Genomic DNA, 23,543 nt, shown 5'->3' on the forward strand with positions numbered 1-23,543 from the left:
ATCACTCTAGCGTCCGAACGGATTGAAGTAGGTGGATTTTGGTAAAATCTATTATATGTGCGTAAGACTTTTGGTATTGAAAGCGGGTTATGTAGGTCCACGTTTTCGTATAGCCCCCATACAAAGTGACGCGTCGTCGTTTTAAGGAATTTTTAAGATATTTGCCCGATTTGAGCACCGAATCGGTTGCAGTTTGGTATAATGCGTTTTCAGAGGCTAAAAATATGTCTACCAAAGTTTATTTATATAATCCACGTTTTGGTATAGCCCCCATATAACACCCCGTATATAGTACGCCTCACTTTACGATATTTTGAATGCATTAGTCCCATTTGACCACAGAATCAGTTGTAACTTTGTGTTTCTGTGTTTCCAGAGGCTAAGAAACATTTCTACCATAAAATGTTTACATAGGTCCACGTTTTGATGTAGTCCCCACCAGGGTTTCGGAGTCGGAGTCGAGCAATTTTGCTGGAGCGTGACAAAATTTTGCCCCGAGTCGGAGTCTTTTTCGACTCAGACTCCGACTCGGGGCAAAATTTTGTCACGTTATAGAAATATAACATGAAATTTGGAACAATTAATTTGTTTAAAAATCATTATTTATTTTAAAAGAAATCTATAAGAAACTATATATATGCAAATTATATATTATACTAAGTTAAAGGACAATTCACAGGATATTTATTATCCTTTGAAGTGTAGTCTATGCATCCCTATTTTGACGATCCGATTGATTCGTTACATTTTTGCAAATAAGAGAAGTCATCCTTATTATACCCTCCACAATAGTATGGAGGGTATATTAAGTTTGTCATTCCGTTTGTAACACATCGAACTAATCATTTGCGACCCTATAAAGTATATATATTCTTAATCAGGATAAAATTCTAAGACGATCTAACCATGTCCGTCTGTCCGTCCGTCCGTTTGTTGTAATCACTCTAGCGTCCGCAATAATTGAGATAGAGTACTGATATTTTGCACGCGAGGGTCTTTTTCCATAGGCAGGTCAAGTTCGAAGATGGGCTATATCGGTCCACTCTTTGGTATAGCCCCCATATAACGGTACGGATTTGAGGTATTTTGACGTTCTTCGCAACATTTGCAGACCGAATAAGCTATAATTTGGCACTTAGGGTTCCTAGTGATCAAAAAACTTATATCCCAAAGGATATGGGCATAGATCCATGTTTTGGTATAGTCCTCATATAACGGCACCTCCCGATTTTCGGTATTTTGAGAAGTTTAGCTACAATTTCTAACCGAACTATCTGCAATTTGACATTTGAGGTTCATTAAATATCTCCACGAAACATCGTCAACATAGGTCCATGTTTTGGTATAGCCCCCATATATCGGTACCTCCCGATTTTCGGTCTTTTGAGAATTTTTGCTACAATTTTTAACCGAACTAGCTGTAATTTATCATTTGAGGTTCCGAGTGGTCATGAAATATCTCCACCAAACATCGTCAACATAGGTCCATGTTTTGGTATAGCCCCCATATAACGGTACTTCCCGTTTTTAGGTATTTTGAGAATTTTAGCCACAATTTGTAACCGAATTATCTGCAATTTGAGATTTGAGGTTCTCAGTGGTCATTAAACATATCCACCAAACATCGTCAACATAGGTCCATGTTTTGGTATAGCCCCCATATATCGGTACCTCCCGATTTTCGGTATTTTGAGAATTTTAGCTACAATTTTTAACCGAACTAGCTGGAATTTGCCACTTGAAGTTCTCAGTGGTCATGAAACATCTACACCAAACATCGTCAACATAGGTCCATGTTTTGGTATAGCCCCCATATAACAGTACCTCCAGATTTTCGGTATTTTGAGAATTTTAGCCACAATTTGTAACCGAACTATCTGCAATTTGAAATTTGAGGTTCCCAGTGGTCATGAAATATCTGCACCAAACATCGTCAACATAGGTCCATGTTTTGGTATAGCCCCCATATAACGGTACCTCCCGACTTTCGGTATTTTGAGAATTTTAGCGGCAATTTTTAACCGTACTAGCTGTAATGATCGGTATTTTGAGAATTTTAGCTACAATTTTGCCTATTCAAAAATAATCGTCAATATATGTCCATGTTTTGGTATATCCCCCCATATAACTGTACCTCCCGATTTTCGGTAATTTTCAGTGGTCACGAAATTTCTTCACTAAAATTCGTCAACATGGGTCCATTTTTGAGGGTCTACATTGTCACCGTAGTGCAATGGTATGCACGCCCGCCTTGCACGCAGAAGGTCGGGGGTTCGATTCCCCGGCCAGGCAACATCAAACATTTTTCAACGGTGGCAAAATACCCCTTAGTAATGTTGGCGACATTTCCTGAGTATTTCAGCCTTGAAAAACTTCTCCACAAGTGGTGTCTTAAGACACGCCGTTCGGACTCGGCGATAAACAGTAGGTCCCATATCATTGAGTTAAATATGAATCAGGGTGCACTCATTGATATGAGAGAAGTCTCCCTTGTCCCGTATGGGATGTTGTGGAACAATGTTTTTGTTTTTGTTACATTGTTTTGATGAAACTACCCTCAATTTGACTCTTGAAGTTCCCTGCAGCTATAAAACTTTTCCGCCAAAAAAAAATTTAAAGATATGTTGACTCTTTGATATAGCCCCGTAGGTGGTACCTTTCACCTAGCTGAACACATTTTTTAGATTAGATTAGATAACACTAAGCAACAAAATGGAGGTGAAAGTCTGGGGCACGCAAAATTCATCTTGGGGAAGAAAGGCCTTGGTGTGTATATTATGAACCCCGAAGGACAGATCCGCCGTGAGTCGAACTTCCGCGTTATGGCGTGATGAAATTTTTGTTAGAGACCCTGTGGGCCATCAGGAATTAGCGTTATATCATTGTTCACTGTTGCTTAAGTGCTCTACAAAAACAACAAACAAAGATATAATGCTAATTCATGATGGCTTACAGGGCCCCTTGCAAAAACTTCATCACGCCATAACACTGAAGTTCGACTCACGGCGCTTCTGTCCTTCGGGGTTTTTAATATACACACGCCAATGGCTTTCATCTCCAAAAGGAAATATATCTGCCCCAACATTTGTGTTCACAGTGTAATTTAAGCAATAGTGGGAGGCAGTAGGCGTCTATCTATTGTCGAAAAGTTGTTCCACCTAAAATTGTATAAGGACCCTAATTATTCCATTTTAATTAAGACTATTTTATGGTGGAGGGTACAAAAAGTTCGGCCCGGCCGAACTAAAAGACTTTTTACTTGTCTTCTATTAAATACATTGTGGTCTCTATGGGAAACCTTATTGAGTACCCTGTGACACAAAATGGAAGTTAAGATCTGGGGGAGGAAAATTCCTTTTGGGAATGAAAGTCCCAATTGAGAACCCCAAAGGATCCCATTTCTGAGTTATAACATAATGATTTTTTTGATTGAGCCCCATCAATCATTGAGAAAATAGTTTTATATCTCTGTTTGGAGATATTGTTTCCTCATTTTTAGATAACATGTTTTCAGTTTCAATGGAATGAGGAACCTTTCTGTCAAATATGCTGTCCTTCTAGCTCAGTTCCTCCATGTCCTTTTTGTTCTTGAACCCAAAAAGTAAAACAAAATTAAATTTTCTACAAAAATGTTCCACCGAAAATAATATGTAGGTTTCCCATATCCAAGAAATCGACATTTTCACGTTTTCATTGTCCTTTATCAGTTTTACCCGTTACTTTCTCAAATAAAAACCAGTAAGGAAAGGATCAAAGTCGGGCGGGGCCGACTATATGATACCCTACACCACTGTGAATTTGTAAAATATAAATCGGAGCTATATCCAGATCTTAACAGATTTCGATATAATTTGGCACATTTATTTCCAGACCGAATTCAGTCATACATTCCTAATTTCATCGAAATCGGAACTATATAGCGTGTTTGGTACAGAAAATACGTGAAATCGTCCGAAAATATATATGGAAGCTATATTCAAATCTGAACCGATTTCGATATTATTTGGGACACTTATTTCTAGACCGAATTCAGTCAAACATTCCAAATTTCATCAAAATCGGACGTATATAGCGTGTTTGGTGCAGCAAACACGTGAAATCGGGCGAAAATATATATGGGAGCTATATCCAAATCAGAACCGATTTCGATATAATTTGGCACATTTATTTCTAGACCGAATTCAGTCACACATTCCAAATTTCATCGAAATCGGACATATATAGCGTATGTGGTACAAAAGATACGTGAAATCGGTCAGGTTAACCCTGCAAAAGGCTATAATATAGACATGGTCTTAGCCTATATCGGCCAAAATATAGGAAAAAATTAAAAATTTGTGCACATCTTATTCATTTTTAGTGGTATAGGAATTCACTCTCGGAGTGGACCCGGAGTCGGAGCCGGAGTCGTGAAAAAAAACTAGTCTGGAGTCAGAGTCGGAGTCGGGCCAAAAATACCTCGACTCCGAAACCCTGGTCCCCACAGGACGATACCTCCCGATTTTCGGTATTTTGAAGGTTTTAGCCTCATTATCACACCGAAATGGCTGAAATTTGGCATTTAGTCTTCTTTGGGGGTACAATACTTTCCCCCAGAAATTTGTAGGTATAAGTCCACGCCCTCATATAGCCCCCATTGAACGGTACCTCCTTTGAAGGTTGTGACCTCAATATCCCACCGAAATGATTGAAATTTGGTAGTTAGTCTTCGTTAAGGGTATACAATTTTCCACCTGAAATTTGTCGGTATAGGTCAACGCCCTCATATAGCCCCCATAGGACGATATCTCCCAATTTTCGGAATTTTTGGAATTCACTTCAATACAGTTCGTGGTGGAGGGTATAAAAAGTTCGGCCCGGCCGAACTTAACGCTTTTCTTACTTGTTGGTATTAATCGGATACAGCTCCCATGCCACTAAATTTTTTAAACCGCTGTTTTTGCAAAAACGTGAGCTATGTGTCAGTTTCTTCATTGAAAAGAAAACGATCCACAGAAAACGCGACTAAATCCGCGATATTTCCAAAAACATTTTACGGACATTTTTCGGTTTTTGCAGTTGCTGTTTTCGCCGTTCTAGTGGATGGATTTTCACGATTTATGATTTATATGATCCGGACCGTCTAAAAACTAAAATATCTTGGAGTTCCAGGATATTGTAACTACTGTACCGCAAACATAGGGTTTTTCGAAAAAATATCGCACTATGTTGTGGCCTTTGGCAGTGGATTACTCTGATGCAGTCTGGGCTACATTGTCAATATACATATGAAATTATGCGTAAGGGGGATACAATGGAAATTTTGAAATGTGATTCATCAGAAGTGTAATCTTCATTTTTATTTTTCTACTTTTACATTGGACAGATATCCGTTATTTAAACAGTTTAACCGTCAATCGAATAACAACGTAAAAAAACTCCTTTGCTTCAATGTGTTTTCACCATTTACGTGTTTTTATTCATTTACGCGGTCATAGCTTCCGTGAAATTTAAATGTTTAGCCACATTTTTCAGCGTTGATTAAAAACACTTCGTTTGATGCAACTGTGGTCATATTTCGTGGTACACTGCAATATTTCGCGAATTATAACAGTGCTAACTTTGGCTTCATCAATGTTAAATTTTTTTCTTGACTTTTCGTCATATACACTTTTCGCTAAAAATTTGGAAAAAGTGGAAATAAGCAAGTCAGCAACAAAAACCTGCAACGAAATGTGAGGAAATAATTAACTTTCTTCAAGATATATTTTTGAAAATTTTAGCGGATTTTTCGCCCTAACAAATTTAAAAAAGGTGGAAATAAGCAAGTCGACAACAAAACCCTCCAACGAAATGTGAGGAAACAATTAACTTTCTTCAAAATATATTTTTGCAAATTTTCGAGGAATCTTCACGATATCTCAAAAATAAAATACATCAGATCCTTCCTTGGATAAATACGAACATTTTAAGACAAACGCGAAACAAATCAGTTGTAAATTGATAGAGTTTTTGATTCACGTACGAACGCCATTTGAGTTTTATATAACAGATAGAGGCAATCGAAACAAGACCAACATTTTTTTATCCTAGATAATGGAGGTTCCCGGTTAATCGATTTACGGATAATCCAGGTTCGACTGTATTTGTGTTGCATATTTTTAGTTAAACTTTGGGAATATTATCAAAAAAAAAACTAATTCTGATTCAAAACAAAGTGGAATACAAACCAATGTCTGTAACACCTCGAGTAAATGATTATCAATTTCAATTTTTGCTTCAATTAAATCATTTACGAAGGGGGAGAGATTTATTTTATTTTTTAAACTGACATATAGTCATCCTAACATCCATAGGGAGCATTTAAAATGTACAGTAGCATTGAAGAAGAAAAAACAACACATGCTAATTGAATTTTAAAAATGTATGTAATTTAAATGTTCCAAATGTTATTAAAGAACACACCCCCATTTGAAACAAAATCTTGCACATAGTTAAAAAAACCACTTGAAGTTATTCCCCAAAATATACAAATCCCTTGAGAAAACCAAATTATCAAATTCCCCTCGGGTAGTGTTTACCATGTCAGAAGCAAGTGCAAAGTTAAATAGATTGTCTCATTTTCGGCGTTAGAATAGACGCCCACTATTTTATAAATATTAGTGGTTTTTAATAAACAGCAGACAGTTCACGGATGACTTTCAATACGATTGGTGAAACAAATTGTGGAAATAAAATAGAAAAAAAATACATTAAAAAACAAAAAAGGATAAAGGAATAACAAGCATAACAGAATAAGAAATAATCATATTTCAGAAAAAAGTGAAATACACAATTTTTCAAAAGGAAGATAAAATATTAAAAAGGATTAAGCGATTGAATAATTCTAAGTGACAAATAATTTGTATTTTTTTGTTTAAAGGACAAAAAACAATAATTATCAGAAAATGATGATGATTTGAAAATAAAATGTAAACATTCTTCAGATTTAATTAAATAAATTAAAAACAAAATAATAAAAATGAAATTATCAATAACCCATTGTTTGGGGATATTATTGTTAAAAGTGTATCTCATCGCTGCCGACTATGAAAGCCAACCAAAAATTGTTTCCAAAAATGGCAATTTAATCTTCGAAGCTGCTACTGATCGCAATATCAGCATACGTTTAACACATGACTCAAATCTGCTACTAAACAATGTTAACCTAATGGAAAAGATACGCGAACGTTACACTCCCGCCGCATTAGATGGAGAAGTAAAACCATTAAAGGTTCCCACCACTGAAGAATACGGCGAAACAATTTATCAACTCCGTGATGATATCCACAGATTAGCTCGACGTTTCTCGATGCTGGAAAATCGAACAAGGAGTACCATTGCTCCACGAATAATAAGACGTCAATTGGCACGTTTGCGGCGCTTAAATGGACGTCTTTCGGCATTGGAAGATAATGTTAATAAGGATGAATGCGCCGAAACAACGGAACCTTGTAAAAATGGTGGAACTTGTTATGATTTATACAAAGGATATCACTGTGAATGTCCCGAAGGATGGACGGTATGTTTTAGACAATTTATGTTGGATATTTTCTAATACTCCTATCTATTCCGTTTGAATTATTATTTTTGTACGCAATCATGTAATTTCTGGTAAAAAATAACAAGTGAGCCAAGGCTATAGCCGGGTCGAGGCCGACACCACTACCCCTGTGCATAAGCTTTTGACTGATAAAATTCAAAATATTAAAATTGGGATAGCTTAGCGCCTTTGCTCTGAATGTCTTCATTAATACAGTCAATTTTGTTGAAACGCATTTAAGTGCATCGTCAGTCAGTACAACTCAAATAAAAAAATGGAAAAGTGGGATGTACGCCAACCATCAATAGGCTTCTTTCTCTGCGAGGCCCCATCAACCTCCAACATTTCGTGAGTAGCCGATCACAATTCCGACCTGTAGTGTGATTGCACAAACAATGGAAAAAGGGATGCATTACCGACTATTGCGATATTTCTATTGTTTGACCACCTATGACAACCTACTTCACATCGTTTTAAAGCTGATATTTTTCGGGGTTCATAATATACTCACCAAGGCCTTTCCTCCCCTAGAGGAATTTTCCGTGCCCCAGACTTTCGCCTCCATTTTGTTGCACAGTGTTATCTAATCTAATCTAAAAAAATGTGTTCAGCTAGCTAAAAGGTACCACCTACGGGGCTATATCAAAAAATCAACCTATCATTAAATTTTTTGGCGGAAAAGTTTTATAGCTGCAGGGAACTTTAAGAGTCAAATTGGGGGTAGTTTCATCAAAACAATGTAGACCCTCAAAAATGGACCCATGTTGACGAATTTTAGTGAAGAAATTTCGTGACCATTGAGAACTCCCGAAAATCGGGAGGTACAGTTATATGGGGCGTATACCAAAACATGGACCTATATTGACGATTATTTTTGAATAGACAAAATTGTTGCTAAAATTCTCAAAATACCGATCATTACAGCTAGTTCGGTTAAAAATTGCAGCTAAAATTCTCCAAATACCGAAAATCGGGAGATACCGTTATACGAGGGCTATACCAAAAAATTGAAATATTTGTGGTGAATATATATCGAAAAAATTTCATATTTTGAGTACTTTAAGCTATAATTACGTCACACAGTGCGAAATATGGGAACTTTAGTGGAACTTTACTCAAAAATTAAAGTACATAAAACTAATGAGATTCTCGTTGAATTCTATTGCTAAGTATCCCACGACTAATGCCTCATGTTGACGATGTTTCGTGGAGATGTTTCATAACCACTGAGAACCTCAAATGTCAAATTACAGCTAGTTCGGTTAAAAATTGTAACTAAAATGCTCAAAATACCGAAAATCTGGAGGTACGGTTATAAGGGGCCATACCAAAACAAGGACCTATGTTGACGATGTTTGGTGAAGATGTTTCATGACCATTGAGAATCTCAAATGTCAAATTTCAGATAGTTCGGTTACAAATTGTGGCTAAAATTCTCAAAATACCGAAAATCGGTAGGTACCGTTATATGGGGGCTATACCAAAACATGGACCTATGTTGACGATGTTTAGTGGAGATATTTCATGACCATTGAGAACCTCAAATGGCAAATTACAGCTAGTTCGGTTAAAAATTGTAGCTAAAATTCTCAAAATACCAAAAATCGGGAGGTACGGTTATAAGGGGGCCATACCAAAACAAGGACCTATGTTGACGATGTTTGGTGAAGATGTTTCATGACCATTGAGAACCTCAAATGTCAAATTGCAGATAGTTCGGTTACAAATTGTGGCTAAATTCTCAAAATACCGAAAATCGGGAGGTACCGTTATATGGTGGCTATACCAAACTTGACCTGCCTATGGAAAAAAGACCCTCGCGTGCAAAATTTCAGCACTCTATCTCAATTATTGCGGACGCTAGAGTGATTACAACAGACGGACGGACAGACGGACATGGCTAGATCGTCTTAGAATTTTATCCTAATCAAGAATATATATACTTTATAGGGTCGCAAATTATTAGTTTGATGTGTTACAAACGGAATGACAAACTTAATATACCCTCCATACTATGGTGGAGGGTATAAAAATGGGATGTATTACCAACTATTGCGATATCTCCGTCATATGGCCACCCACGCCAACCAGCTTAACATCATTGTAAAGATGGGATTTTCTACTTTCATAGTCAGACTTTGTTTTTGGAAGGTCCCCAACCAAAACTGTGATATTCGTCATTATTATTAAATTCGCAAAAATGAAAAGTTTGGTTCTATTAGCGGCTAGTGTAATATCTTCGTTGTTTGACCACTTACGACAACCTACGTTATATTATTGCAAAGTGATATTTTCTACTTTCATTAGAAGGTTTTTCTTTTAATATACCCCATATATAAGCGGAGATATTAGCTTTGAAATAAAATGTTGACTTTTTCTCCAAATAAGTTTTTTGTCCATTCCGACCCCTGAATAGTATCCGACCATCACCAAAATCAATAGGCTTCTTCCCCTCCGGGGCATTCATCTACGCACAAAATTTGGTTACGATTGGATTAAAATTGCGACCTGTAGCGTGATTACAAGGTTTAGATAGACAGACGGACGGACACACATAGCCAGATCGACTCTGCTCGTCGAGACATTCATTTTGGTATATATAATTATTTCGACGCGTGACAGGCTTTTTGACCAAAACCAACTTATAATACCCTCCCCACATAGTTGTGTAGGGTATAAAAACTGCCGGTTATTACTTATGCGGAAGAGCCCGTCGCTTGATATGCCATAGCCTTAACGTCTATTTAATGTTTTAAATATTTTGGAAATCATGCCGGCCTACATTATTAATTTGAGGGGCGTTACCTAGCTTTACTCTAATCAGTTTTTTTTTTAATTTTTAGGGGAAAACTTGCGAAGAAGACATTGACGAATGTTATCTTTTGGCTGGTACTGATTTGGGATGTCAAAACAATGCTGTGTGTCACAATATGCCTGGCAGCTACAAGTAAGTAATATTATAAGATTATGTAAGCGTATAACACTGGTCAACACGACTTTTGTTTCAACCTAATTTTTTTCTGAAATCTGAAATCGCAGAGTTATTTTCAAATCCGGTCGTGGTTTTTCTCCATCAGCTCTTGTTCTTGAGATATAGCTCAAAATCGTTTTTTACGAGTTTTAGCCAGAATTTCGTTATTTTCGGATAGAAAAATATATTTTGTTGTGGATTTTTCGACACTAAAATGTCAAGGAGTTGTTGTACGCTCGACACAAAAAGTTTTTGAAATATTTGTGGTGAATATATATCGAAAAAATTTCATATTTTGAGTACTTTAAGCTATAATTACGTCACACAGTGCGAAATATGGGAACTTTAGTGGAACTTTACTCAAAAATTAAAGTACATAAAACTAATGAGATTCTCGTTGAATTCTATTGCTAAGTATCCCACGACTAATGCCTCATATTCAGTTTTGCGATTTACCCCGCGAAACAACTAGAAATGCACTTAAAAGTTGCACTTTTGTTTTAGAATATTTATTTTCTTAAAAAATTGCTTCTAGATTTGCTAAATTAATATTGTACGTTAGTTGACTATAGTGTTTGTTACTGTTATAATTCTCTACAATTTTTGGATTATTTGGCGTTTATAGAATATCTAATTTAGTTTGGTTGCTATTCGGTCCCCAAAAATATGCTTTTTTAAAAGCCTACTAAATTATTTTTTATATGTATTGGAGGTTTTTTATGTATTGTGGTGAATTGCAGAATAAATCGCACATTTTCTGAGATGTAGGATATTTTTCTATAGACAAACCAAAAATTAGCTGCAGGTTTGTGAGATATGCGACTTTTTCAGAAAGTCATTGGAATATTCATATATCTATGTATATTTTTGAAAATTTGATAGAAGAACCGGCATTAGACGTCAATATTGGTTTCTTTTATCCCAAAATGGGTTCACCAATACTAAGAAATGTTGCTTTTAATAGTTTTATGGCTATTCTTGCGAATTTCATTCACATTTTGTGGAAAAAATGGACATCGTTAAGTACCTAAAACAAAGCACAAAGCTAACAAGTAAGAAAAGCGTTAAGTTCGGTCGGGCCGAACTTTTTATACCCTCCACCACAAATTTCAGCCGTTTCGGTGGATTAATGTGGCCACTACCTTCAAAATACCGAAATTCGGAAGGTACCGTTCTATGGGGGCTATATGATGGCGTGGACCTATACCTACAAATTTCTGGGGTAAAGTTTTGTACGCCTAAAGAAGACTAAATACCAAATTTCAGCCATATCGGTGTGATAATGAGGCTAAAACGTTCAAAATATCGAAAATCGGGAGATTTGTATTATGGGGGCTGTATCAACACGTGGACCTATATAAACATTTTATGGTAGAAATGTTTCTTAGCCTCTGGAAACACAAAATACAAAGTTGCAACCGATTCTTTGGTCAAATGGGTCTAATACATTCAAAATATATTAAAATGACGCGTACTTTATAAGGGGTCTTATGTGGGGACTATACCAAAACGTGGACCTATATAACCCAACTTTGGTAAGAATGTTTTCTGGCCTCTGAAGACACAAAATACCAAATTACAACCAATTCTGTGGTCAAATGGGTCTAATACATTCAAAATATGTTAAAATGACGCGTACTTTATATGGGGCCTTATATGGGGGCTATACCAAAACGTGGACCTATATAACCCAACTTTGGTAGAAATATTTTTTGGCCTCTGGAGACACAAAGTACCAAATTACAACCAATTCGGTGGTAAAATGGGCCAAATATCTTAAAAATTCCTTAAAACGACGCGTACTTTATATGGGGCCTTATATGGGGGCTATATCAAAACGTGGACCTATATAACCCAACTTTGGTAGGAATATTGTTTGGCCTCTGGAGACACAAAGTACCAAATTACAACCAATTCGGTGGTAAAATGGGCCAAATATCTTAAAAATTCCTTAAAACGACGACGCGTCACGCGTCATTTTGTATGGGGGCTATACGAAAGCGCGGACCTACATAGCCCGCTTTCAATACCAAAAGTCCTACGTAAATATAACATATTTTCCCAAAATTTCATCAACCTACGTCAATCCGTTCGGACGCTAGAGTGATTTCCACAGACGGACAGACGGACAGACAGACAGACGGACAGACGGACGGACATGGCTATATCGATGTAGAATTGCACGCTGATCAAGAATATATATACTTTGTGGGGTCTACAATGATTATTTCGAGTAGTTACAAACGTAGTGACAAACTTAATATACCCCCATCCTATGGTGGAGGGTATAAAAACAAAACGAACAAAGCTTTTAGGCGATATACTCATTTGCAGAACCGTGTAATAAGATAAACATATCCTCACTGAGGATTATTCAGTCGAAACGTTCAATTTGTAAAATGTATGTTATATCAATACAAAACAAAATGCATTTGAAAGAAGAAAAGTTCGAGGACAGCGAAGACGCTCCACATCCGATATGTCTGAGGAGACTTTACCAAAGTCGAAACATGTCATGTCACATAGTGGTGGGTGTGTGGGTTAAAATCGTCGTCAGCTTTCCTTTTTCACTTGCATTATTGATTGATCACCAAGCTCGATTCCAACAAGAAATTAATTAATAATTAATACTAAAAATGATCTTCGCCTAAAAAAGGCAAAATTTTCAAATAAAACTAAAATCAGCTGAGCCAGGCTGGGGTTTGAACCCAGGTCCTTGAAAAACACAGGTAAAAAGTGTTGTCACGGCGTTTTAGCGTTCAGAGCCAAACTAGTTACTTTCAAAGGCAGCGCTAAGCGTTTGTCATGAAAGCACATCTAAATGGGAAAATCCCCATTGTTGTTGTAAAAAACAAAACAAAATGCATTTGAAAGAAGAAAAGTTCGAGGACAGCGAAGCCGCTCCACATCCGATATGTCTGAGGAGACTTTACCAAAGTCGAAACATGTCATGTCACATAATGGTGGGTGTGTGGGTTCGAATCGTCGTCGGCTTTCCTTTTTCACTTGCAATATTGATTGATCATCAAGCTCGATTCCAACAAGAAATTAATTAGAAGAAATTAATTCTCTTGAAAATAATGAATGTGTATGCTGATTATTAGCTTATCCGTGTAATTGTAGAATGTATTTATACGAATTGTTTTTCGTAAATTTTATAAAATCAGACTGAAAGATATGTTGGGAAACTATCAAAATGTTTTTGTTTCAAAACAAACACAATAACAAAACATGTTTTTACCCAGTAGAAAATCGACTCTTCGATGACATTTTCGTCGACGATACGTTGCACAGAGGGGAAATTTGTGTTAAAATTTGATCAAAAGCCCTAGAAAGCTCATTTGTAGTCGTATTGATATAAAATTTTGCACAAAGCATATCTTCTGTACAAGGATTAATCCTATAGAAAATAATGAAAATCGGTCCAGATTTGGATGCAGCTTCCACATATATTCGCGTCTGATGTGAGATAAAAATGCACCAAAATCACTGAAACTTGACACATGCAACCTGAACTAGCCTAAAAAAACATTGAGCCAATTTTCAAACAAATCGGTACAGATGTATATATAGTCCCATATGCATATATTTCATTCCAAATTTTATTTTTTGAAACTTACATAAATTAAATTTTTCTCAATTCACATGAGGAAAGCCGTGAATGTTTCTGAATAATGCAAACATATTTGAGAGGTGTTGGTTTAGTCTGATAAATAAGAGTCCCGGTTATACGGCGGAACAAAATTTAGTGCGAGTAAACCTTGCAATTCCATATAAAAATATTTCATATTTTAGTTGAGAAAAATTAGATTTTTTCGGAATGGCGCAAATATGCGCAATTTTTTATGATTGTATCTGTGCGTTAACGAAATTTCCGAAATTCCCAGCCAACATTTTTTTGAAAATTATAATCAAATTCGAGTCTTTGTTGATCCGACTGCACGATTAAAAAGCTCAAATATGAACTCATTTTCTGATCATAAATGACTCCTTTGTCGGGAGGAAAAACGTAACCTCAGGCGACTCTTCTAAACAAATCACAAATGAGTCTTCCTCTGCATTAGTTTCGGGTAATTTTTGCCCATTTTCTGATGGTATATAAAGTCTTTTTCGAGTCGTATTTCAATCATTCATTGGTGATTTGTTGATTAATTTGCGATTCTTTTTCGAGTCTTTTTAGAGGCGTGTTTATAATCGTTTATGACGGGACAGGGACTGTGGAACAGTGGTCAACGAAATATGGGGGTTTTAGTCATCGAAAATGTCATCAACGAAAAGTAGTGAGTATAGTCATCGAAGTTGTCGTCAGTGACAGCTTCGCTTACCCTGTCGCTCAAGTTGTCTTACACGAATACTGGGACATTTGTGTGAAAATTTCGTCGATGATTTCACATTGCTGTCTGCAAGGTGTCTTCAGGGATATATCATTGTCTTAAAAGATTCGTCAATGTTGTCTTCAAGACACTTTCTACTGGGTAGTTGCATGGTTCAATTATTAGATTAATTAATGATTGTACCATGGGTAGTTGTATGAGCAGGCATACACTATACTAAAAATAAAAAATCTCCAAAAATTTTTTTTTCATTTACTAACGTATGTGGTTGCTTGGGGGAGGGGCCAAAGCAAGGATCTATGCTCTGCATATTTTCTATTCAATGAAGACCAATTTTAAAGTAAACCAAACTCGGTTGGCAATAATTACCTAACACCATTTAAGTATCCCAAATCATATTGGGGCTATAGCAAAACGAGAAAATACGTTGCTAATATTTCGCAAAACGGTTTTCTACCTACGGAGAACATAAAATACCAAAATACCAAACAAATAGATTGGTAAATGTGCTTGGAATCTTTAAAATACATATGTTATATTCACCGGTACCGCTCAATGGGGGCTATACCTATACGCGAACAGATATTGACAATATTTTGTACATATGTTATCCATCCACTGAAACCTAAATATACCAATTTGCAGCAAAATCGGTTGAATAATTAACCTAATACGTATAGAAGGTCACAGAAGGGGGCTATAGGAAACCGCAGGTCTATGTGGCCCATATTTATCCACATACGACCCTCATCATGAAGTCTGCCAACGAGAAGCAAATGGTTATGTGGTAATGATATCTTTAGCAGTCTTCATGTCAAAGGCACGTGTTTGAGTATAGCCCCATATAACGGTTCCTCTCGGTTTTCGGTATTTTGAGAAATTTCGCTACATTTTTGGACCGAACTACATCTTATTTAGTATTTGAGGTTCCCAGGGGTCGCAAGACATCTCCACCAAAAATTGTCAAGATAGGTTCATGTTTAGGTATAGGCCCCATATAACGGTTCCTCTCGGTTTTCGGTATTTTGAGGATTTTCGCTACATTTTTGGACCGAACTACATATTATTTAGCATTTGAGAATCCCAGGGGTTGCAAGACATATCCACCAAAAATCGTCATGATAGGTTCATGTTTAGGCATAGGCCCCATATAACGGTTCCTCTCGGTTTTCGGTATTTTGAGGATTTTCGCTATATTTTTGGACTGAACTACCTCTTATTTACCATTTGAGGATCCCAGTGGTCGCAAGTTATCTCCACCAAAAACTGTCAACAAGGGTCCATGTTTTTGTATAGCCCCCATATAACGGCACTTCCCGATTTTCGGTATTTTGGGGATTTTAGCACCATTTTTGGACCGAACTACTTCTAATTTGACATTTGAGGTACCCAGTACTCGCAAAACCACTCCACAAAAAATGTTCAACATAGGTCCATGTTTTTGTATAGCCCTCATATAACGGTACCTCCCGATTGTCGGTATTTTGAGGATTCTAGATAACATTTTTAACCGAACTGGGCATAATTTGTCATTTGAGGGTCCTTGCGGTCACTACACCACCAAAAATGTTTAACATAGGTCAATGTTTTGGTATAGCCCCCATATAACAATACCTCCCGATTTTATGTATTTTGAAGAGTTTAACTATATTTGTTGACCGAACTATTTGTAATTTATAATTTGAGGTTTCCAGTGTTCACAAAAATTTCTCCACGAAAAAGTGTCAAAATAGGTCCACACTTTTATATAGCCCCCATTTAAAGGATCTCGACTGACGAAATTTTTTGCAACATTTTCTGCCGTATTAGGCATTTGGGTATGCGTGATCACAAAATATGTCCACCTAAAATTGTGGACAGCTAAGAAAACAAACTAACATTTTATGGTGGAGGGTATAAAATGTTCAACACGCTGAACTTAATGCTTTTTTACTTGTTAGCCTGTTGTACGGGAGAGTCCATCTTTTTAGCTTCTAATATGTAAAACTTAGTCCAAAGCATTTGTTTGCCAGTGCTATTCTTCTTCTTATTTCACAACTGATTTTGTTTGTTGTGTCTATGGCGGTGCCAAGCTAAACCACGTCATTAAATACGTCAAAATGGTATATACCAACTGTTCTGTGTACACATTGCGCGTCAATACCATTAACATGGTCTCGTCGCCGTTTACTGCCAGTCCAACATTTTTTCAGTTTGGTCAAGTCAATTTTTTATATTTTTAAGATGCACATGTGCTAAAGGATTCTCGGGCACGCACTGCCGCTTACGAAATTCCATCTGTCAACAAAATCAAGCTGAGGAATTATGTGGACATGGTTTTTGTGTGCCAGCAAATAACGACCGAGGCTATACCTGCATCTGTGATCAGGGTTGGACGAAAAATACCACATTGGGCGCTAACAGCACCATCAGCTCACCGACATGTGATGTTGATGTAGATGAATGTGAAGAATCTAGGAATCCATGCCATGGCGAATGTATCAATTTACCCGGAAGCTTTAAATGTGGAGCTTGCCCTGCAGGTTATACGGGCAATGGTGTGACCTGTTATGATATAGACGAATGTGCCGTCAATAATGGTGGCTGTAGTTTACAGCCCAAAGTCAGATGTATCAATACTGAGGTAGGCGTGAATAAACATTTACATATCCATACTGGCTTTTCATGCAATTTCTTCCAGGGCTCCTATCATTGCGGGAAATGTCCTGTGGGATGGGTGGGTGATGGACATTCGTGTGATTTGGCCCCCTCAAACTCTTGTGATGCCGAAAACATTTGCTATCCCAAGGCGAAATGTGAATATATTTCCAATGTGGCAACTTGTACTTGTCCCCATGGCATGTTTGGTCATGGCTTTGGGTCAAAGGGATGTCATACTAAGCCAATTGAGGACTCTTGTGAAAATCATTTGTGCCAGGTAAATTATAAAAGGCATATTTAACTTTTGTATCTTGCTAATTTACGGTTTGCAGAATAATGGCACCTGTTTGACAACCGGCCGGGGCACAAGTTGCATATGCCCCGAAGGCTATTCAGGAGCCCTATGTGAAACTGTGGATGGCTGCCACCCCAACCCTTGTAAAAATGATGCCACCTGTAAACCTCTTGGCAATCAATCATATAAATGTGCCTGTAAGCGTGGCACTACAGGCAAACATTGTGAAATTGTGCGCAGTGTTTGTTCCACCATTCTACGAGAATCTGCAGGAGAACTAACCTATCCTACAGAAAACGCCACTGAATATGCTCCCCAAGAAAGATGTGTTTGGATTATACGCCGGCAACCTGCAGAAATAATAAATCTCACCTTTACAACTTTCGATTTGGAAGAGGATCCAGAATGCAGCCATGATTGGTTGCAAATTCACGATGGCAATTCATTGTCAGCCCAAATGCTGGGTCGTTTTTGTGGAAAAGAGCTACCATTGGGTGGTAATATTCTGTCCTCGCAACATCAATTGTTCTTTTGGTTTCGCAGTGATAATGCCACACAAAAATCAGGATTTCACATGAAATGGCATTCACAGGCGCCGGTGTGTGGGGACTCGTTGGATCTGCAAATGGGTGATGAGGGAGTTATACGATCTCCTGGATATCCGGGTAAATCTCCAGCCAATAGAGACTGTCAATGGGAATTAATGGCACCGTATGGTTATCGTTTTGTTTTGCGAATCTATGAGATTAACACTGGCTCTCGACCAGAGTGTCGCGGCGATTCTTTGAAGGTAGTATAAATTAATCACTTTGAGAAAAAGACTTTTAAAAGAAACTCTTATTTTAGATTTATGATGGTGATTTGTTGCTAAAGCAATATTGCGAAACCTCTACACCAAGACCTTTGAAATCAACATCCAATAAACTTGTCATACATTTCCATACCGACCGCTATATGTCCGACAGTTCATTCCAATTACACTATGAAGTGGAATCATCAACGCCTCATTGTGGAGGTGTATTTACCGAGGCTTCTGGAGTCATTGTGGGGCCCAGTGAACCATCCATATGTTTATATCTTGTACAGCAACCACCAAATACACAAATCCAATTGGAATTTAATGAAATGCAATTTTCGGATGAAGAAAATTGCAATTTGAATAGTCTCGAGGTAACTCTATTTGCTTTTACCAATTTAACCCTTTGAACCCCGATTTTTTTCTAAAGAGATAATAATATTTTTCATATTTATTATGATTAGTAGTTGCAAAAATAAGTCCTCTGCGAAAAAATGGAGTATATGCAAAGGATTTGACAGTTGGAATCGAGTGTATTTCGTAAATGTAAACCATGGTGGAATAAGAAGGTGTTATGTTTGGTTGTGGGATGTATGCCAACCATCAATAGGCTTCTTTCTCTTTCCCAAAATTTCGTGAGGATTCGATCAAAATTTCGTAGTGCGATTGCACAAAAATGGAAAAAGGGGTGCTACCGATTATTGCGATATCTCTGTTGTTTGACCACTTATGACAACCTACTTCACATCGTTGTAAAGGTGATATTTTCTACTTTCCTTGCCAGGTTTTGCTTTCGATATACCTGCTACAGAAGGGAGATATTAACTTTGAAATAAAACGTTGATCTTTTTTCCAAATATTTCTTTTTCACATTCCTACCCCTGAATAATATCCGACCATTATCAAAAATCAAAAGGTTTTTTCCTCTGTGGGACCCCCCAATAACACTCAAAATTTCGTGACGATCCAATTAAAATTGCGACCTGCAGCCTGATTTCCAAAAAAGTGGAAAAATGGGATGTATTCCCGACTATTGCGATATCTCCGTTATTTGGATACCTACGCCAGCCTGCTTTACATCATTGTAATGATGGTATTTTTTACTTTCATTGTCAGACTTTGCTTTTGGAAGGTCCCGAACCAAAGCTGTGATATTCGTCATTATTATTAAAATAGCAAAAATGAAAAGACGACAACCAACGGGTTTTATGGGTTTTATTTGCGACTGTTGTGATATCTTCGTTGTTTGATCACCTACGAGAACCTACTTTACACCATTAGAAAGGTGATATTTTCAACTTTTATTGTCAGGTTTTGCTTTTGGTATACCCCGTATAGAAGCTGAGATATTCGTTTTGGAAAGAAACGTTGTCTTTTTATCCACATAAGTTTTTTGCCAATTCCGACCCCTAAATATTATCCGACCATCGCCAAAATCAATAGGCTTCTTCCCCTCCGGGACCCCCATAAACATCCAAAATTTCGTGACGATCCGATCAAAATTGCGACCTGTAGCGTGATTACAAGGTTAAGATGGACAGACGGACGGACGGACTGACTGACGGACGGACACACATAGCCAGATCGACTCAGCTCGTCGAGACATTCATTTTGGTATATATAAGTATGGGTCTACGACCATTACTTCGATGCGTTGCAAACTTTTTGGCCAAAACCAACTTATAATACCCTCCCCACATAGGGAGGGTATAAAAATATTTTCTATTTTGTATGCAGACTCTAAAGCTGATAATATTGATCTACATCAAAAACATAAAATTATCATCATCGATATTTGAACAGATATTCGTTTGATATCTTACAAATTACTAATATGTAATATTTATATTCACCAAAAAATGTGTCAATCTCCTCTTAATTTAAGTGCAATCTTCAAATAATATAATAAATACAACATATTTCACAAACCCGAATGTCGCAATGACACTTTGTATTTCATTAAATCCCAGCAAAATGTTCGATGCCAAAGATGCCATTCAATCATGGGTGCAAGTGATCTGGCATGCCATCTTTTTAGCATCTTCATCCATGAATTTTATATGAGCGTGGACCCCAAAAGATCCTATTTCAAATGCTGATGAAAAGATCGGATCTTTCACGACTTCCTTTGCATTGGTTCAAATGCTAATGAAAAGATCGGATCTGCCGATGACGTGATTTTATCGCATGGAACCCCTTCCTTCAAATTTTGCTGGGATTCCACTAACCACCATTTTCGACTTTCACTAATGTAACCTAATTACCACAATGGCCCAATGTTGGCCACAGGCAACTTCCAAATTTGAAAAAATTATAACTACTGTTTGGAGCCGTCAATTGTATGTTTTTTTTTTTTATTATGTCAAATATTGGCTGCAATTATTCAATTCGTTTGACATTTAACGGCCTTTTATAAAATCACTTAAATATTTCATGTCCGAATCAACCTACCGACACCCACTTAGTGTATATAAATATCTCTAACGGTGTGGGAAATACGCATACACAAACAAGCAAAATTGCCCACAGTCAACATCGGGCCACAAAGGGTTAAATATTTATAATATCGGAAGATGATGGAATTTTTTCGCTATGTTACTAAATTTATGTATTTACTTACTTACTTACTCACTTACTTACTCACTTACTTACGTACTTAGTTAGTTACATACTTACTTACTTACAGACTTACTTACTTACATACTTACTTACTTACTTGCATACTTACTTACATACTTACTTACATACTTACTTTCATACTTACTTACATACTAACTTACATACTTACTTACATACTTACTGACTTACTTACTAACATACTTACTGACTGACTTACTTACATTCTTACTTACATACTTACTTACATACGTACTTACTTACTTAACTACTTCCTTACTTACTTACATACTTACTTACTTACTTACTTACTTACATACTTACTTACTTACATACTTACTTACATACTTACTTACTTACATACTTACTTACTTACTTATTTACTTACTTACATACCTACTTACATGCTTACCTACTTACTTACGTACTTACATACTTACTTAAATACCTACTTACATACTTACCTACTTACATACTTACTTACTTACTTACTTACCTACTTACTTACTGACTGACTTACTTACATACTTAATTACATACATACTTACATACTTATGTACCTACTTACATAATTACTTACGTACTTATTTACATACTTACTGACATACTTACTTATTAACTTACATACTTACTTACATACTTACTTACTTACATACACACTTACTTACTTAACTACTTACTTACATACTTACTGACTGACTTACTTACATACTTACTTACATACGCACTTACATACTTACTTACTCACTTACTTACTTTCTTACTGACTTACTTATTTACTTACTTACGTACTTACTTACTAACTTACATACTTACTTATATGTTTACTTACTTACTTATATACTTACTTATTTTTTATTTGTTTATCCTGACGATAGCGCCAAAAATATTAGCAATAGATGTTACCTGAACCAAATAACATTTAAACATTTTTTTGCAGATTTTTGATGGTAAAACTGATGAGGATCCACGTCTGAAATTTATCTGCGTTAGCAGAACAGTTGAAAAAATATCGTCATCAACGAATTTTATGCTGATCAGATATAAGAACACAATTGAGAAGGGTAATGCAAAGATTCCCTTCAAAATCAAATATTCGAGAGGTAAGAAACTACCCAAACAAAATTGATCCTTCGAATAGCAATTAAAATTCTCCTTTCAGTCTGTGAATTTAGTTACTTTGGTCCAGAATCTGGAGTAATAACAACACCGAATTATCCAAATGCCTATACAGAATATCTTACCTGTACATATCACATTTATGGACCAGCTAAGACGGTGGTACGTGCCAACTTTACTGATATTTCATTGGCCGGGATAAAACAAACTTCAAATTTGGATGATGCGGAAGAAGATTTAACAAGTCTCAACAATACAGCAACAGCCATTGAAGATAATTCCATGACTTATTTTGAGGTAAAAACTAAAGACTCTTTTACCTTTACGGATAACTGTTTATTTCCCCTTTGTCTCATTTAAGGTATTTTTATCAAATTCCAATAAACGTCGTTACTATAAAGCCTCCCCCATGGAACTTGTATCGGAATTAAATAAAATGACAATCATATTTCATGCCGCTGACAATTCAGTTAAGGCTCGTGGCATTCGCATAGAATATTCATTTGAGGAAATTTATTGTGGTGGCGTTTTTACCGAAGAATCTGGATACTTTGCTGAAGAAACCATAGTGCGAGAGAAATCTTGTAAATATATATTTGAAGCACCAGCCGGAATGAATATTTTACTATCATTCCATGCACTTAAATTGGATGGGGACAATGAAGATAATTTCGTAGCTCTCTTATATGCAAATGTTGATGGTGAATCTGATTATTTGCTAAAGAAGTAAGGATCAGGATGCAAGCAAACCTATGACTACACATTCAAAACAAATAATTACATTATACTTATATTTACAGTGTGACACGTAGTAGAACATTCAGGGAGCTTCTTCCACACAATCGTATCACACTGATAATAGGCAAAGGAGCTTATGTGTATGGTCCAAGTTACCGATTTATTTCTCCAGAAAATGGTAAGTTTAGTCGTAAGCTATTTCAAGTTACAATGAATCGTGCCAAACTAGAAAAACACAATTACTTATATTGAATTGAATAGATCCGATTGAAGGAACGTCCCATTTGCAATATAGTACGTTTCTAATCAGTGACACACCCACCAAAAAACTTATTAATAATAATAATAATATAATTGTTCTACAAACATCCCAAATGGGACAAGGGAGACTTCTCTCATTTCAATGAGTGCACGCCGATTCTTATCACCTCAATGATATGGGACCAACTGTTTATTGCCGAGTCCGAACGGCG

At 36.6% G+C, this 23,543-nt stretch overlaps 1 protein-coding gene across 1 annotated transcript in view; it reads left to right on the forward strand.

Moving 5' to 3' along the window:
• The first annotated feature begins 7,000 nt into the window (after positions 1-7,000).
• LOC141401825 (cubilin homolog) overlaps positions 7,001-23,543 on the forward strand; it is a 47,379-nt gene continuing 30,836 nt past the window's right edge. The window contains exons 1-10 of the mRNA XM_073982348.1: positions 7,001-7,540; positions 10,405-10,508; positions 17,090-17,489; positions 17,547-17,783; positions 17,839-18,591; positions 18,648-18,971; positions 22,154-22,316; positions 22,376-22,629; positions 22,694-23,058; positions 23,133-23,248. Coding sequence (XP_073838449.1) covers positions 7,001-7,540; positions 10,405-10,508; positions 17,090-17,489; positions 17,547-17,783; positions 17,839-18,591; positions 18,648-18,971; positions 22,154-22,316; positions 22,376-22,629; positions 22,694-23,058; positions 23,133-23,248 — 3,256 coding nt within the window. The remainder of the gene's footprint in view (positions 7,541-10,404; positions 10,509-17,089; positions 17,490-17,546; positions 17,784-17,838; positions 18,592-18,647; positions 18,972-22,153; positions 22,317-22,375; positions 22,630-22,693; positions 23,059-23,132; positions 23,249-23,543) is intronic.

The sequence above is a fragment of the Musca autumnalis genome, unplaced genomic scaffold, assembly GCF_047663935.1.
Source record: "Musca autumnalis isolate F117 unplaced genomic scaffold, ASM4766393v1 scaffold_4, whole genome shotgun sequence".
Taxonomy (NCBI): Eukaryota; Metazoa; Arthropoda; class Insecta; order Diptera; family Muscidae; genus Musca; species Musca autumnalis.